Source organism: Monomorium pharaonis, chromosome 5, assembly GCF_013373865.1.
Source record: "Monomorium pharaonis isolate MP-MQ-018 chromosome 5, ASM1337386v2, whole genome shotgun sequence".
Taxonomy (NCBI): domain Eukaryota; kingdom Metazoa; phylum Arthropoda; class Insecta; order Hymenoptera; family Formicidae; genus Monomorium; species Monomorium pharaonis.
The window spans coordinates 6,240,287-6,257,489 of record NC_050471.1 but is presented as its reverse complement, the minus strand read 5'-3'; the positions used below and the strand labels follow the sequence as shown (position 1 = coordinate 6,257,489).

General features: G+C 37.1%; 2 protein-coding genes across 2 annotated transcripts in view; both read left to right on the top strand.

Annotated features, from left to right (window-relative positions):
• Positions 1–6,006, top strand: part of LOC105840081 (espin) — a 17,248-nt gene extending 11,242 nt beyond the window's left edge. The window contains exons 8-12 of the mRNA XM_012686834.3: positions 514–766; positions 1,740–2,101; positions 2,399–2,574; positions 2,757–2,947; positions 3,545–6,006. Coding sequence (XP_012542288.2) covers positions 514–766; positions 1,740–2,101; positions 2,399–2,574; positions 2,757–2,947; positions 3,545–3,797 — 1,235 coding nt within the window. The 3' untranslated portion in view covers positions 3,798–6,006. The remainder of the gene's footprint in view (positions 1–513; positions 767–1,739; positions 2,102–2,398; positions 2,575–2,756; positions 2,948–3,544) is intronic.
• Positions 5,703–17,203, top strand: LOC105840083 (putative inorganic phosphate cotransporter). Its single transcript, XM_012686836.3, has 8 exons — positions 5,703–6,177; positions 12,699–13,003; positions 14,092–14,337; positions 14,591–14,675; positions 14,861–15,078; positions 15,303–15,452; positions 15,598–15,730; positions 16,177–17,203. The coding sequence occupies exons 1-8, from the start codon at positions 6,153–6,155 to the stop codon at positions 16,620–16,622; spliced, it is 1,608 nt and encodes a 535-aa protein (XP_012542290.1). The 5' UTR covers positions 5,703–6,152; the 3' UTR covers positions 16,623–17,203.

Below are 17,203 nucleotides of genomic sequence, written 5' to 3'. Positions count from 1 at the left end.
ACTCTTCGATACGAACGTAGCGAAGGCAATTAGCTAAATCGACTACGACGACCGGCAATTACAGTTAAAATCGCGCGAAATTAATTCGCAGATGTTAATCAGCGCCGCGTTTAATTGGGCCGGCTCGGCTCGCGATCGGACACTGGCGCAGGGAGAGGAGAGTAGGAGGAAGGGAGGGAGGGACGAACCTCCCTCCCCTCCTCTCGTCACATCGCGATCTCAATTTGGGCTGCACGCGCGTATACTTCGGCCTTTAATTAAACTGTTAGCGGATCATGCTCAGCGCGGAGGTGGCCTCACTTACTAGACCATAGCGCTCACCGGGCATATAATATACTTACCTAGATTTCACTTGCCCCTCGGTAACGACCGTCATCCAATGCTGCAGGATATAACGAGAAACTCCCTCTCCTCTCGGCTCCTCTTTTTACATTTATTCCACCTTCTCTATATCTCCCCGTCTATCTCCGTCTCTCTCTCTTTCTCTAACGCTGCTGGTCGGTCTCGGAACAGCGACCAACAAGTCCGACGCATCATCCTCCGGCGAGCATCCGCAACAGCCGGAAGTGCCGGCTCCCGCCAGTGCACCGGTGGACGCGGACGAAATTAAAGCGAGCCAGGCGTCCCACCTGGTAAACAGGCACATGGTGCTGCCGTTCATACCGCCAAAGTTCGCCAATGCGGACTCCAATACTCTACTCAAGCCGTCCGAATACCTGAAGAGTATCTGCAAGGTGTCGTCTAAAAACAGCCTGTCGAAGGCGAGGTCAGTGATCCTTCCTACCTTACGTACAACGGTGTTTACTTCTGTCTGTTTCCTTCGTGTATATCGCGGTTGTTAATCGATAGATGTGAAGTGGCAAATATTCTATCGTCGTTTGTTTAATTGAAACGATTTCGAATTGACGATATGAATATTCAAAATATGTAGTGCATTTCAAGGATGTTTAGAATACGTGAACTGAACAAGCGAATAACGAGGAATGCTGTATGTAATATACTTCAATTATTTAAATTATTCAGAAGGTGGTGATTTAAAGTTTACTTCAAGTGCTTCGTTTATAGTGTCTGTACGATTATTCAAACCGTGCGCGCACATTATAGCACGCAATTTAAAAAAAAAACGAAAAGTAGTTTGGTAAACATCGAACGCTTTTATTTATCGTCAACGTCTACGACTATGATTTATCAATTCAATCTTCACGCACTTGAAATAATATCGACAATCACCCTCGTAATGATTATAGCTAAAGTTTGCTTTACGGCTGACATAACAGGTGCCGCCAGTTGAAGCCTTTTCAGTTATGCAGAGAAACGTAAACTCACGCGTGCATTGGACTTTCCGATTACGCAGAAACGTGAGAAATCAATTTAACATGACTGACATTCTTCTTCCGGGGTTAAAGTACTTTTCATTTATTATGTGACAAAATATTTCCCTCTCCTTTTATTGGCGTTTCTCTTCGAAATAATTTAGATTTGATGAAAATCTTTCTCGAACAATTTTTAAAGCATTAATATATCCCGAAAAGTTTAAAATCTTGTAATATGATTGTCATAAATAATTTAATGCATTAAAAATATATATCTACTCTCAACAGACGCGAAACAAAATACCTAAATATCATGATTCTCTGATAGATGAAACAAATCTTATTGAAACAAACAAATTTGTCTTCGAGCATAGCGGCATTATGAAATTTTCCGCTCGCGTGACAATGCGAAAATCGCGCTCGCAGGTCAGTGGACAACTTGGACATCCAGAGCCGGAATACGGAGCAGGGTGAAGAGGAGGAGGCGGACGAGGAGGAGGGGGCGCGAAGGAGCAACGAGGAGGCCAAGGGATCTTCCACGGGCCCCCCGCCACCACCCCTGTCACCCCTGCAACAGCGAGGGGCACGGGGGGGGAATCAGACCGCGAATGCCGGCACCGGCACCGGCACCGAGACCGAGAGCTCCAAGAGCAACTCCCCGCAGCAACCCTTAGCCACAATCAGCATCCAGGACCTCACGAGTATCCAGCTACGACGGACCGGCGCGAAGATGAACGCCACCAAGACGTTCTCCGCTCCGCCACCTCGCAGCGTGTCCATGACTAACGGTAAGCCAGTTAGTCCGCGACACACATGCACGTGTATAATTTAACGCTTCTGCGCGAACTCGAGCGGAGAGGGATTCAAACTTCAACCTTATCCCAGTGGATTCCAGTTCTTATAGTGTTACTCTATGCTTTACTATTAATCGTTTAGTATTATCGACCCCTTGAGATCGTTTCACTGTGTTTATTGCGCGCGTCGAACGAAATTTATTACGACCGTGTTACCTCGCTATAAAGTTAAAAAAAAAAATAAATCAATAAGTCGCGGATAAATTTTCGATAAAACTGTATCGGTCTCAGTGTCGGAGCCGTTCTTCGTGCAAAAGACGGATCTGATCGCCGAACTGAAGCGCACCAAGGATATACCCGGCATCAAGAAGCTGAAGGTGGAGAGGGCGCAGGTCGAGAAGACTCAGGAGCAGAACCTCATGTCGGAAATCAGCAAAGCGTTCAACGTTACGAACTTCGTTGACCAAGTAAGAATTTTATTTGTCACTCATTTTATTTGTTATTCTTCTTGAAGAGCATACCGCATATTTTTAAAAAATCGTAAAAGTGTCTAATCTTTCTAATCCATAAAAGAATCTGTTTTCCTCTTTTTTCATATTCTTGTGCAATTTAGCTTTGAAATCTCGAACTGTGGACTTCTTTTCTGTAGATCCCCGAGAAGGACAGCTCGGGAAACGTAATACCAATCTGGAAGCGGCAAATGTTAGCTCGTAAAGCCGCCGAACGAGCGAAGAAGGAGCTCGAGGAGCAGATAGCGCGAGAGAACGAGGAGAGGCGGCAGAAAGCGATTCCGCCGTGGAAACGGCAGCTTCTCGCCAAGAAAGACAACGAGGAAAAGAGGTACAAAGATTAATGGATCCGTATCAATCAATCATCAGCGCTCATTGAACGTTATTTCTCGGTGATTGGAGAAAGCCAGAATTAATTGGAACGAGTCTTACAACAGTGAGAAATGTTTCAACTGCTCGTCACAAAATTGTACTTGGATTGTGATATTTTTTAGAAAGAGATTCATCTCGCGCTGTTTTTTTCCCCCCCGAGATTTAACTCCGCGTGTTTTTAACTCCGCGTATAGAGAAAAGGGGCAGCGAGGGCTAACTGCTTCAATTATTGTGAATATTGTGAATATTACAATTGCCTCTTGTTGCAATTGACCTCAAGTTCCTCCGTTTCATGTTACATGAGTAATTATACATGATACGTATAACATTACGCGTAATATTTTATACGTGCATAAAAAAATTGAACTCATCAAATCTGTGACCGCCGATTTTACTTCTTGCATTCCTCTTTATTGAAGCTTTATTTCTTGTTACATATTATTAAAATATAATTATATTTTAACATTTAATTTTTTCCTTCATTAATTAACAAAGTAGCAAGGTAAAAATTTTTCAAGCACGTTATTCAAGAATCGAATTATCGATTTGATTGCAGACTGAATCAGACGCAGGTGTCGACCTCGATTAGCACATCGACGACGAAATTCGAAGCAACGTCGGCAAATCCGAAGAGGGACGCTTTGCCAGCGGCGGTGGCAGCGGTGTCGTGCGTCATCAAGAAGGAAGAAAAACCCGAAGTGGACGAGAAGAGGGACGATCCTGCCAAGGATGACTCCGACGATGGTCAAATTATACCCTGGCGGGCGCAATTGAGGAAGACCAACAGCAAGCTCAATATCCTCGATTAACTATTGCGAGCGCTTTATCCGTTTGTAAGAGATGTGCGCGTGGTGTAAGTATCGCGTTTTGTCGTTTAAACGCGTGGATCCATGTACCATGAAAACTTTCCGAACTCGGAACGGTACTTGCGCAACACCGAAAGAATGAATGCGAGAGAGAGATATCCTGTTAGTTGAGATGATAAGTGAATGTATAAGATAGTTGATGGAATTACACAACGCGCGAAGTCTAAACATATATCGTGCTATATTGCGATATGCGGTTATCATGGGCAGTTATTCTAAAAAGAAATTAGAAAAGTACTTTTCGCTTCGTCGCAGAATGTCCTTGCATATCTTCTTGCTCGTAATTAACATTGTCGAATCAAATCTCGTTTCTTATTCTTACAAAAACTCTCTTAAAGCGGAATTTAATAGATGTTTCAAGTAAAAACTTAGAAGAACGAGAAATTATCTGTTTTTTTCCCTTCAATCAAGAAAGAGAAAAAAATCTTTAAAAGTATGCTAATTAAAGTATTGTTCACAAAAATATGATAATTGTTTCGTGAAATGCCCCGGAGAAGGACAACTACGTCGCAACTAAAAAGTTTTATCTTATATCTTGAATACATAATACTTTGCGAATATATGTAAATACGAATAATTATGATTCGTTTGCATTGCAAAGCTCGAGATAACAAATAATCACCTTGTCAGAATGTAACTTTATCACTACAAAGTTAAAAAAAGTAGAATTCTGTTTTGCACTTTAATTTTCGGGAACAATATTCGATTATTTCAACTAACTTCAATGGAAAGTTGCCTTCATTTCTTCAGTTCTTCGTTTACTTCCGTTTACTTTGCTTTGGTTACTTCAACAGACATTTCATTCAGCGTTCAATCGCGCAAAGTGACCGAAGAGACAGTTGGTGATTCTAGACCTAATTAATCCTGTCAGAGAGAACGTCAGCGGCGCGGTGAATATGCTTGGTAACTACCAATTACAGTCATTAGAACGCTGAAGCGACAGATCAGCGAATTAATACTGACGTTGATTAATCACTACAACGTCACGATAACGCCTGGCACGTTACAACATATCGCTCGAACAACAGTTATCTTCCGTCACTTCGTAAAGATTTATCTCTTCGCGAAATAACGGAGCAAGGAACGAATGCGAGATATTTTGAGCGTGTGGAATTATACTAACCCCTTAACTGCGATATCACTGAACACGAATCCACGATATATTACCTAAGGAAAACTTTATGTATATAACAATTATATGTATTTCTATATAATATTTGTATAATTAATAACGTCTTGAGATTGTGTATATTATGACCACCTCATTATTTTCTCACATTATCGCTCCAATTAAACACAAGTTTACGAAATTTGAAATAGCAAAAAGATATAACTTCGTTAAATGTATAGCAATAAAAAAGTTTATAGTTCATATAAAAGTTAGATAGGAGAAGAAGAAAAGCGTTTGAGGACGGAAAAAAATATTATTTTAAAAATCTAGGGATTGAGGGAGATTGATGCACCATGTAACATACTTAAAGATTAATCTTCCAATTTCAAAAACCTTTTAGACCTTTCTGTGAAGAAAAGCGTTTCTTCTTTTTGGTCCGCACACCTGGTTCCTCGCATACCATCCACCTCTAGACACGGCGAATACTAGACACGGGGGTAGGAAAAATCGTCGGTCCGATTTGATAGGGCGCATTCATCTTTTCTTCGACGCGGCGAACAAAGCACGTCATTGTACACAACTGCGGACGCTCGTGACGTGCGTGGTCGTGCCCCCCTTCATCTCTTTCTTTCCCTCTGCCTCTACCACCTCGTCGCTTCATCGCACGCAGTAACTTCGTTACGACACCGAGGAACGTTACGACGGAACAGAGCGAAACGCGAAGCGGGAGAACGACGCAGCCCGCGGAAGACGTCGGTGTCGCAACGCTGACGCTATTGACGGGCCTCCTCTACATCGTCTTCGTCTTCTTCCGAGTAGCCAGCGCCGCGATTTGCAGCTGAGATTTTTGGCAGCATTTAGAGCAGAGGCACAGTTAAAGCGCGGCGACCGAACGAGTTGCCACGCTAGAGCAAGCATTCGTATGAAAAGCGAGCTTTTCCAAGAGTTAATCCTCTAAGAGGGGTATAAAGGCTCTTCCTTGTGTCAATTAACGTTCGAGTGACATGATGGTTTACACGTGAAGAATCGTATTTAATTGGAGAAAATATAAGTCTACTCCAGTAGGAATAACAAAAGATAGCTAAATTAAATCTGATTTTTGAAAACGTGTGCTGAAATTGAAAAACAGAAAGGCCGGAAAATCAGTGAGGAGTGTTTGCAATCATCATTATATTATCACCGGCGAAATGGCATCCAATCGCAACGTGCTAGGTAAGTCACGGTTGACATGACAAGGGGTTAAATGACTGTATAAATAATTTGTTATTATAACATTTTAAGACCAATTTTAACAAAAGTAGATTAGCAAATAATTTTTCGCAAATAAAAAAATTGTGAAACGTATTAGCATGGTTTTCTTATATTTATAGAATAAATATTAAGAATAAAGAATAAATAATGAAAAATAACTTTAATCTCCGTTTAACTTATTCTTGATCTTTTTCTAATTTTTAGAATTAGAATAAGATAACAAATAAATTAAATCAAGATTAAAGTTAATCTAAGTTGGTAGAAATAGACCTAAATTATCATAATATCACTGATCATCGACACAATCATTTAAAATAATTGTTATAAAATTATATAATTAATACAACACAAAAGAAAACGCAAGTAATAGAGAATAGAAATGTTTTTTGTAACGCTTATCTTGTTCTAATGTTTTATTCAAGTCAAATAAATAAATTTATGTTCCGTTATATCAGAATATAAACAGAGCAAATCGCACGCTTAGAAGGTCAAAATTTTACGAGTATGACGATAGTATATAACGGAAATTTAAAATTTTTATTCACCGAGGCATTTTTATTTATATGTATTACTCTAAATCTCATTTGATTTTAATGTATTCTAAACATGTATTATCTTAAACATGTGACACGTCATATAATATTTAACTTTTATTGCAATTCGCAGAACAAGATTTCTTAACTGGTTTTATTAGATTTTCCAACACAATAATTCAACATAAGTCATAATTGGTTAAAGCAAACCTGTTTGTTTTACGCATTTCGTGTCTTATTTACACGCATTTGATTTTCCGATTTTAAACGAATAACACTGAAAAATTGAATATTTAATATAATTTTAAAATCATTAATTAATAATCTATGTGAATATATATTATATTATTAATATTATTTGTCATACATTTTTAATATTACGTTTATTTTCTTAATTATATTATTTATACTATTAAACTTTTTTTTTTCTAAAAAAACTTATGCAATGGCATAACTTTCTTGAAGGGAAATGAACGGATTCATGTGTAGACAAGCTTAAAGTTGTACGCGTGTCTCGCGACGGACGGCAACGAACGCGGCTTCCGCTTAGACGTTAATGTATTCTTTATTACGGGAAGGGATGATGATTCGTCAAGAAGGCGGCGGACGCGTCAACGGTTGAATTAAAGTAATAAAAATGTCAGCTTCCTGACAATACACTTAATCGATACATATACAAACATATTACATTATCGTTTCTAATATCTTACTGATTACAGAAATATACCTAAGTATACATGAAATAAGTTAATCTGCACGTAATAAAAAATCTTTAAAAATGTAAAAATAAATTTCACTTATACTCAAGTGAATAATAACGTTTTATACATATACATATTTCAGATATAAAAATAATAGAAGATATGAAATATAGAAAAAAAGAAAAGGTATTGAAAAGCATTAGTGGCTATTATATTTAATACATATGTATAAAGGAAATGATGCTTCGCGTAATCTATGATCTCTTTCTGAATAAAGTTTACATGAAATATAAGCGTAGTCTATTCGCGATTTAAAACTCACAATCGCCGTTTGCCCCGAATCTTCACCTCCACATTCATGAAGTTAACATATACGACATTCATATTATCATCTACGACATTCGCACATGACGTCTGACAGGCGATCGCGTGTTCATAAATTTAACGCTTATAGTCTACGCGGCACGACGCGACGCACCAGCCTCTAATCTTCGACCAATTAGATGCGAGTGCATATAACGATGAATCTCATAGACAATAAATACCGTTTGTGTCGTTAAACTTATGTCTTGACCTGAATCGATGTTTCCGAATCGCGAAGTTGCATGTCATCAAACCCGACTTTAAGAAAACCAGGTACACTATTTTGGGCTCTCGCAAAGCGACGAAATCGCTATGAATAGCCAACGGGAAAACGTGTACAGAGTTCTAGGTGAAGGTCGTAATGGTATCTGATCCACGACACAAATAATGCATCTCAACACAAGAACACGCTTCTACAAAATCATGAAATAAAGCAAAGATCATGTTGCAATCTATTAATGACAATTATTTTGACGCTGCATGCTTTGCAATATTACTAATAATGTATATTAAAAAATTATATTTCGTGCATTCTTAATTAATTTTTTTTTTTTAATACCTAAGGAGGAAAACGAGAATATGTTTACAATTTAAATATTTGTGTTAGAATGCATTTTATACATCTTGTTGCTTATGCGAATCAGGAACTTATTAATCTAAATCAGAAAAAAAATTAAATCAATAATTATATATTATGCACAAAATTAATTGAAAAACCCCTATTTTCGGAAATGCAAAGGTTCATCTGCATTAATTATATCGTAGCGCGTTACCAAGTTTTCCGGCTATTAAAACCAGTGTCACGTTATCGAGGTCATCGACGACACAACCCTGCGCTCAAGTGAAACCGGCTTGTAAATCAAGTATAAAAGCAGCCGTAAAAATTATGATTAGCGCTGAGCATTGGTCAAGCTGACCCTGCAACACTAACATATATAAAACGATGTGTAATTGATATTGTTCTACATATGAAAAATTATGTAGACTGTGTTTGGAAACGTTGCTACCATTTACAAATAAACAGATGTAGAACAATTTAATCTGTTAATAATTAATTTTTTTTAATAACATTTTGGAAAATTTTAACTTTGTCTTCTTTTTTAAATTTTATTTAAAGATCAATTATAATTTCTTGTTATATTAATAATCAATGTGACTTAAATCAATTTAATATAATGCACAAATTTATTAAAATCAGATATCAATGGATATTAAGATTGATGAGTGTCTGCAAATTAAATAAACTATGTTGAATTGTAATCAACTTCACACGATTGTTCTTTGCCAATTTGTATGTCTTCAACAATTGTCAATTTAGCTGTTTCGTTTAATGATCAAAACTTCTAACTTTCATACCAAACTAGAGCTAAATTGTACGTTATGGATATTGTGCGTCATTATTATCATCAAACATTCAAAGTCTGATAAGTTTCGAATACTAGAAATGCGTTATGTATTTTCTGCATTTAAAGTATCAAGCCGCTCATTGCTGCATGATCGGGCAGCGTAATAGTCGCAATAGCGGTTAAGTGGATAGCACGACACGCGGCGGGTGAGCTCTCGATTCAGGAACGTCGTTATTATATCGGTCAGATTGGACTTTTAAATAGGCACTCCTGTCCAATCGTCCAAATTACATATTCACTGGGATCTCGCCCTCACCGAAGCAATCTCGTGCACGGAAAACGTATACGTTTCTAGCACGTAGATGTTGAAATGAAAAGTACAACAGTAAAATATCGAATAGCAACTGTAACAATTTAGCTATTTAGATCAAACGTGAATAAAGAATTTATTACGTAACATAGTAAATAGAATAAACGTGTCACAATGAATACGGAAACACACAGATCGATTAAAGTAAAAATAACGAGGAACAAATGACTTAATTTTCTTAATTGATTTCATTATTAACGTCACGAGTCACTGCGCGCGGGAGGATTGGCGTTTCTTCGTACGATTATAAACGGAAAGAGACAATATAATCCATCAACGCAAATCAAATTTCCTCATTTAAAAAGGAGCAGGGTTGAATGAAAAGCAAACAAAGCCAATCTTGGGGGTCTTATTATCTTAACTCATGATAAATAAAATATTAAATATAATCTTTAAAAACATTAAAATTAAAATTAATTAAATTTAAATAAAATTGAATTAAAAGCTAAAAGTAAAGCGTGTAATAAAATTACATTTGTGTAAGTATAAATAAAAGAAATATCTTTTTTATTACTATATAAATAAAATATGAATTTCAAATCAATTGTTTTTTGTTATTAATCGGAAAGCAGGCTAAGCAATAAAATAAATTATTAACTTTCTAGTTAAGTTTAGTGACTTATATGTAAAAATATTATAAAAAGCTAGAAAAATACGGAAGCGATTTCAACACATTCATATAAAAAGACACGTAGTTGTTCCTGTCGTAATAACCGTAATTACAAAAATAATAATTATACAAGTTTTATATAATATATAGAATGCACATAATTGGAACTATTTTACAATTGTTGCTAAAACTCAATAATTAAAAAATAGTTTACTCAACTGTATATTAACTTACGCTTATCAAAACTTGTATGCAGTAAACTTTTATAACTTTTGCTATTAATATTTTTTTTAATTCTTTGAAATTGCTCAAATCTACCAAATAAAAGTACTTCGTCGTAATAAGAATAAACCTGTCTACGATTTCATTCGACCTTACTCACGGTTTTGGTTACGTCAGATACAACAGTACGAGCACGACTTTGCGTTGACTTTACAATGCTGACTAGATCCTCGTCGAGGAACGTTTAACTCGCAAATTATCCGTACCGACTCTTGGTTGCAACGCCTCTTGGTTACCTTTCAATCTAAGAACTCTAATCGTCCGCGTATTGATGACCATTCACTTTCATCGTCGAAGTCCGACACGTGCATGATTACGCAACGGGGCATAACTTATTTGTCTCTCGGTACGCGTTTCTCTGTTGTAATTAAATGCGTCAAAGACGAGAACGATTAGACAGAGTAAACTGACGTAAGAAGGTTGGCTGGCTCCCGTCGCAGTAAATTTTTTAAGCAATCTGTTATATTTTTTAAAGATAAATAAAATAAAATTCTGCCGAAGTAAAGTCCACTTGAGTTCACATCAATTTGCTCGCGATTACGATTCTATCAGCTGCTTACTTAATTCGCAGAAAATTAACATCATTTCCAGTAATTCTCATTTTCAATAATTATTTCTATTCAATAATTATGCCATTCCACAGACACATTGATCTTATCTTACACCCACAATAATTATTTAAAGATTGCTTCTACTATTGCTTTTCATTTCAATTCGCGTTTCCATCCATCGAGGAAAAAAATGGGCCAAGGGAATTAGTCATTAAATTCTATGTATATGGAATTTGATTCATTATGTGTATATAGTAACATCGAATGATTCTGCGATAACCTCGGACGCAAATTCGCGATAAGCAAAGTAACTACTCGACTTTTGCGGATACGATCGCATAGTGCATGCAAACGACGGACGATGCAAGGCGACCTAATGCTGACTATTAATATCGGGGACGAGGTGCGCCTGTTTGCGATCCACGATTAAGTGCGGGCTTGCCCGCTTCTTCGCTCCGCAAGCTTCCTTCTTACAACTCACCACGTTGATGTAACGTCTCGCGGAATCTGAAGCTTTCGCTATCACGACGCACGTGTCTCCGGATTTGCGAAATCTTAAGACGACGTGCGCGTAAACGAAGAAAGGAAAGGATAAATAATTGGCCGGCGAGTGCCATTCTTGAAATAATTTCGGCGGCCTGCCAGTGAACGAGGAAACCGTCGAGTGACCGAGAAGACCCACTTATATATGACGATTCATTAAAGCAAAACAGACGCGACCGAGTCGTGAATTGGCACAATCGCGACGCGCTTTTAATTAATCCATTCCGCTTGATTGGCGCGCTGCAAGCGGAAAACATTTGCGTAGCCGCATCATAATTCGGGATTCCGTTTATGATAAACGCCGCGACGATTGGATTGAGAGAAAGCGTGATCTCGTACGTCGAAACGTCCGGGATCCCCCAACAATGACCTCGAGATAAGCCGCGGTGCATTGCGTACAATAGCATCGGGATCGATAATGGACCGAAACGATACGTAGCCGCGTGGATTGCGTGCTGACGTTACGTAAAAATTGTTTACAGCACACTAGGAACATGTGACACAGACGACGCTCACCAGTCGCATATATACAAACGTCCTGTTTTCGACACACACTCTATCGACAGTAATTGTGTAAAAGAAATCATAGAATCGGACAAAATAAAGTCAATGTAAATAAAACTAACTAACGTCACTTGTACACACAAAACAAAACGACGCAACATAATTCCTCTTAAATTTCAACAAACATATCTGTTATGATTTTTTAAATATTTGTATATTTTTAATTTACGGAAAACTGAGAAACTTAAAGGGCTAAAAATTTTAAGCAAGATATTCATTTAGAAAGTTGTTTTATATAAAACTATAAAACAAAATCGTAACGCAAATAATCGGAAGAAAATTAATGTGACTATTGTTTTCTATGATTATTTCATAATGTATTTCAAAGCAATACTAGTTTTTAATACCAATAATAATTTTAAGGCTTATTAGTATAAATCTCTCTCAAAAGAAGCTATTTTCTTAGATTTTTTTTCTCTTGTACTTAAATAATATATCTTATTCAATATTATCAAAAATATATAAACTTATTTTACAATAAGGAAGACATAAATAAAAATGTTATGTAATTGTTAATATGCATTAGTTTAATTTAATGTATCGACTGAATGTTCGTGGTCGATTTCGAGCCACAGAAAATTCACCGCAAAACAAATAACCGCAAATGTTTTTTTTCCAGATTGTCTGTCATGCCGGCAGGTATTAGACATTATGGTGATTCTCGGCTTCATGTTAAACTATATGCTGCGCATGAATCTAACGATAGCGATCGTTTCGATGGTAATATCGAACAATAGTAGCGGTCAACATTCGCATTCCAACGGATCGGCGTTGATGCCGGATGAGTGCGGTGCCCAGGCGACGATGATGAACGATCTCACCCCGATCGACGACACCAGGACCCCGACGATCGACATCGACGTTAATAGAGTCAACGAGATGAACAACGGCAGCAGGCTCGCAACGTTCCCACACTGGTACCGGGTTAGTTGAAACTCGTGTAAAGCCGAACTTATAGTCGGTGAATGACCTCATCATCCAGATTAAACTTATCACGCGATTGGGATTATATTCAAAACTGTAAAGTCGATACAACGTTTAATCGTAATTAATTGCAATAGAAAACTGCTACAGTTCACTGTTACATCAAAACAGAGTCTTGAGAATTGTTTTGTCGACCGTTGAGGAGTAATGCATTGTTGATAACTTTGTTGTTACCATTGCAATTATTTTTTCTGTTAAAAATAATTCTTATCATAAATAAAATAAAAATAAAAAATAAATAATGAATTTAGTAACAACGTTTTTCTCTTTGTGAAACTATAACGATAAAGTAGTTACATTTTTCAGTAACAATAAAAAATTTGATAGTTATCTTCATCGTTATTTTTTACATTTTAAATCTATTTAAACAGATTTCATTATGTATGTATATATTCAATCTTTACTCTTCAATATTTATAGTCTATTGTTATGTTTGAAACCACCTTAAGTACAGTTTTAAGTACAGTTTTAAGATGTCATAAATCAATAATTATACTGTCGCATGTATTTCAAGAACAATTTTGAATTTTGTATTATTATGTTAAAAGTTTTACCCATAAAATTGAAGGTGCAAAAAAGTATAAATATTTTACTCTATTTTGTAAATTTAATCAAAATCAACATTCCTTTCTTTTTTAATTTTTACGGTTTTGTGCAAATTTAAGATACAAAATAATATTGCTTTATTAATATTAAAAGACATAAAAGCAAACTTTTTGTTTAATTTAATCTTGTTTTAGCATTAAAAAAGTAACAGTAACAGTAACGAATCATTAGTTTTTAAATAACAATAACTTAATTTTTAATATTAATAACAATAACGAGTTACTTTTAAAAAGTTTCCCAACCCTAAACAGAGAGAACTATCCTTGATTCACTCGAGTTCGCATTTTCATTGATCATCGAAGATTGTCTTAATCGATCTCTTTAACTTTTAATTTTCCTTGCCTTAATAATTGCGGGATATTTTCCTTCGCTCAATTTTTTTCAAGTCCAACTTTTACAAATTTCTCGATTTTCAATCTTAGGAGGAACGAGCCCAGACCAAGTACTCATGGAACGAATATGAGGTAAATATGATCCTTGGCAGCTTTTTCTGGGGTTACATCTGCACGGAGTTTCCCGGCGGTCGGCTCGCGGAGATAATCGGTACCAAACGAATCTTCGGCTACTGCATGTTGATGTCGAGTTTCCTCACACTACTGACACCGCTGGCGGCTTCCTTAGGCTACATCGCGGTCGTCGTGTTAAGAGTCGCGTTGGGATTTATGATGGTACGTCGCCATTTCATTCAGGAAACCATTATAATTAAAATAAATGTGCGCGTCCGCCTCGTGAGAAACGATCTAACAGGCGAAATTCTGACATCTGAATCTATCGAGCATTTCTCTCTCTCTTTCCATCTTTCTCTTTCTCTGTCTCTGCACGTAATCAAATTACGCTCATCAATCGAGTTTTACGTGACTGCAAACGATCACGCAATTAGTACTGACAGTATCTCAAAAATTGATTCGTCTCGCAAATCAGGGTGCCACCTGGCCTGCCATCCAGCCAATGACTGCTCGATGGATTCCACCGACGGAGCGTAGCAAGTTCGTCTCTCACATGATGGGTAAATGATCATGATCTAATTCGCCACGCGATCGCGAAAATCCAGGCCAATAGATGCCATAATCGTCAACCGTCCTCGTTCTTGAGCCTTACGCGAGATAGACGCAGCCGTTTTATGAACGCGACAAAGAACCGCGGTTGCGTCAATCGCAGCGCCATAAACTCTTGCCTCCTCGTTACTTGCAGCCTCATCCCTCGGCGCCGCGATAACTATGCTGATGTGCGGGTTCCTCATCGCCTCGTTAGGCTGGGAGTCGGTATTCTACGTGACCGGCGTGATCGGGATTATCTGGAGCGTAACGTGGTTCTTGCTGGTGTTCGACTCACCATCGCAGCATCCGCGTATTAGTGCGGAGGAGCGGCACTTTATCGAGAGCGCGATTGGCACGACCACCACTACCAAGGTTATAATAGTAAAAAAAAGTATTCATTTTAATACCAAATTGCATTTTATTCTATTTTAGTTTGCCCTTCATTAATCTATTCTAATCATCTAAGAATTTTAAGCGAAGATAACAATATAAATTGGAACAAATGTATTGATCGCGGTTGAAAAATCGTGCTTTATGTATTCCACAACATTTTAATCTATATGTTTAAAATAATAATGCAGTACTTTAACCAACAGCATCTACCAATACCGTGGCGCGCACTTATCACTTCGGCGCCTGTTTGGGCTATCGTGATAACGCACGCGTGCAGCGTCTTCGGTTATCACACCATTGTCAATCAGCTTCCGACTTACATGAAGTACATCTTGCATTTCAACATTAAAGAGGTATATATTGAATCAGTGCAAGTAAAGATAAAATGTTTTATTTCGTCGTTGTTTCACTGATTATTCGATGGAAATAATATTTGTTACGGAAGAGATTAATTACTAATGGGATACGTTGAAATATTAATGAGATGAATATTTTCAGAACGGACTATTATCCTCGTTACCTTATTTAGGCAAGTACATTTTCGCCTTATCAATGTCCATCTTGGCCGATTATTTGCTCCGCAACAACAAGTTATCCGTGACAGCAACACGTAAAATTTTTACGACGTTCGGTAAGTATAACATTCACGAATGTTTTCGAAATATTCTTATTTTGATCTAGGTGACTCGTAAAACAGATTCTTTTTTTAATTAAGCGGTCTCCATAAATTTTTTAAAATCTATAAATGAACACGTTGTTTGCTCAGCAAGTGTTTTATGTCTTACCGTTACGTCACAGCAGAACTTTTATTATATCGTAAACATTTTATTTTATCATAAGCATATAATTAAATAACAGATTATAGTCTCATGAATAGTATATTGAACAGCGTACTTGTTATTTTACATTGTCACATAATTATGTATGTCGCTCAAAATTTTGTATTAGACGGCGTTTATTTTTACCAAACGTTCGAAAAATTTCAATATAGTCTATCAAGAGTGGCAATCAACGAATTGATAAAGTATTGGATTAAAAAAATTGTATGACTAATACCAAACAAACTTCAATTTCTAGCTGTGCTAACTCCCGGCATCCTCATGATGATCCAAGCGTACTATGGTTGCGATCGCGTGGCGTCGGTTATCGTATTCACCGTTGCTCTGACAATAAACGGCGGCATAACGGCCGGTTATCTCGGAAACGGTCTCGACATCGCGCCCAATTTCTCCGGGACCATATTTGGTATCGCCAACACTTTCAGCTCGATAGGTGGTTTCCTTAGCACCTTCATGGTCGGTAACATCACATACCACAATCAGACCTACACACAGTGGACTATTATTTTTTGGATCCTAGCGGCCATCTATTTCTGCGGCGCGGTGACATTTGCCATTTTTGGCACTGGCGAATTACAGAGCTGGAACAATCCGCCCGGCATACCCAGCTACGCGAAGGAAAATGGCACTACAGTGGAAGATGGCGCCGAATCGGTTCCTCTTAAGAGCAAAACGATTTCATAACGTTTTGAGCGAATATACTTAGACTTTTCTAGGAGATTACGAATTAAACGCGGCGATAAAGGTGTCGATTTTTTTTTGCGACACGGCATATTCCAAACGGGACAGTATTTGTTTTTATTACCTACGGATTTTAGGACTTGGCCGTTCAGGCCTTCAGCTTGACAATAGCGAGACATCTTTATATTTTAATAACGATGCCTCCATGAGTTTTAGTTTAGATATTTAGAAACGAGGCTTTCAATTCTCAAAATTAAGGTAATTTATTATAATTTAATTTTTTTTTTAAGTAGCATTAGAGAAAGAAATTTTGTTGTAATTGCAAAATTACATGACAATGACTTTTAAATAATTTTTCTTGTAATTATATTAAGTCAAAATCGTTTTCTTAGTTTTCTCAAGTTTAGTTGAATAATGTAGAATAATTGAGTGCGTTTTTACGCTCATTTTTTTATTGATAGTATAAGTTCACGCAAGTTACCAAAAAAGAAGAGAAAGACGCAACTAGAAATATCTAGTAGAAAACTCAGTGTTCACTCAATATGACAAATTTATATAAATAAATATACAATTTTTAACAAAAA

What these genes read in the sequence shown, in the direction of transcription:
- LOC105840083 (XM_012686836.3), top strand. Translation starts at nt 6,153, where the DNA reads ATGGCATCCAATCGCAACGTGCTAG. An exon ending in ATCCAATCGCAACGTGCTAG is followed by an intron (nt 6,178 to 12,698) that starts GTAAGTCACGGT and finishes TTTTTTTTCCAG; the next exon opens with ATTGTCTGTCATGCCGGCAG. An exon ending in GCACGACCACCACTACCAAG is followed by an intron (nt 15,079 to 15,302) that starts GTTATAATAGTA and finishes TTTAACCAACAG; the next exon opens with CATCTACCAATACCGTGGCG.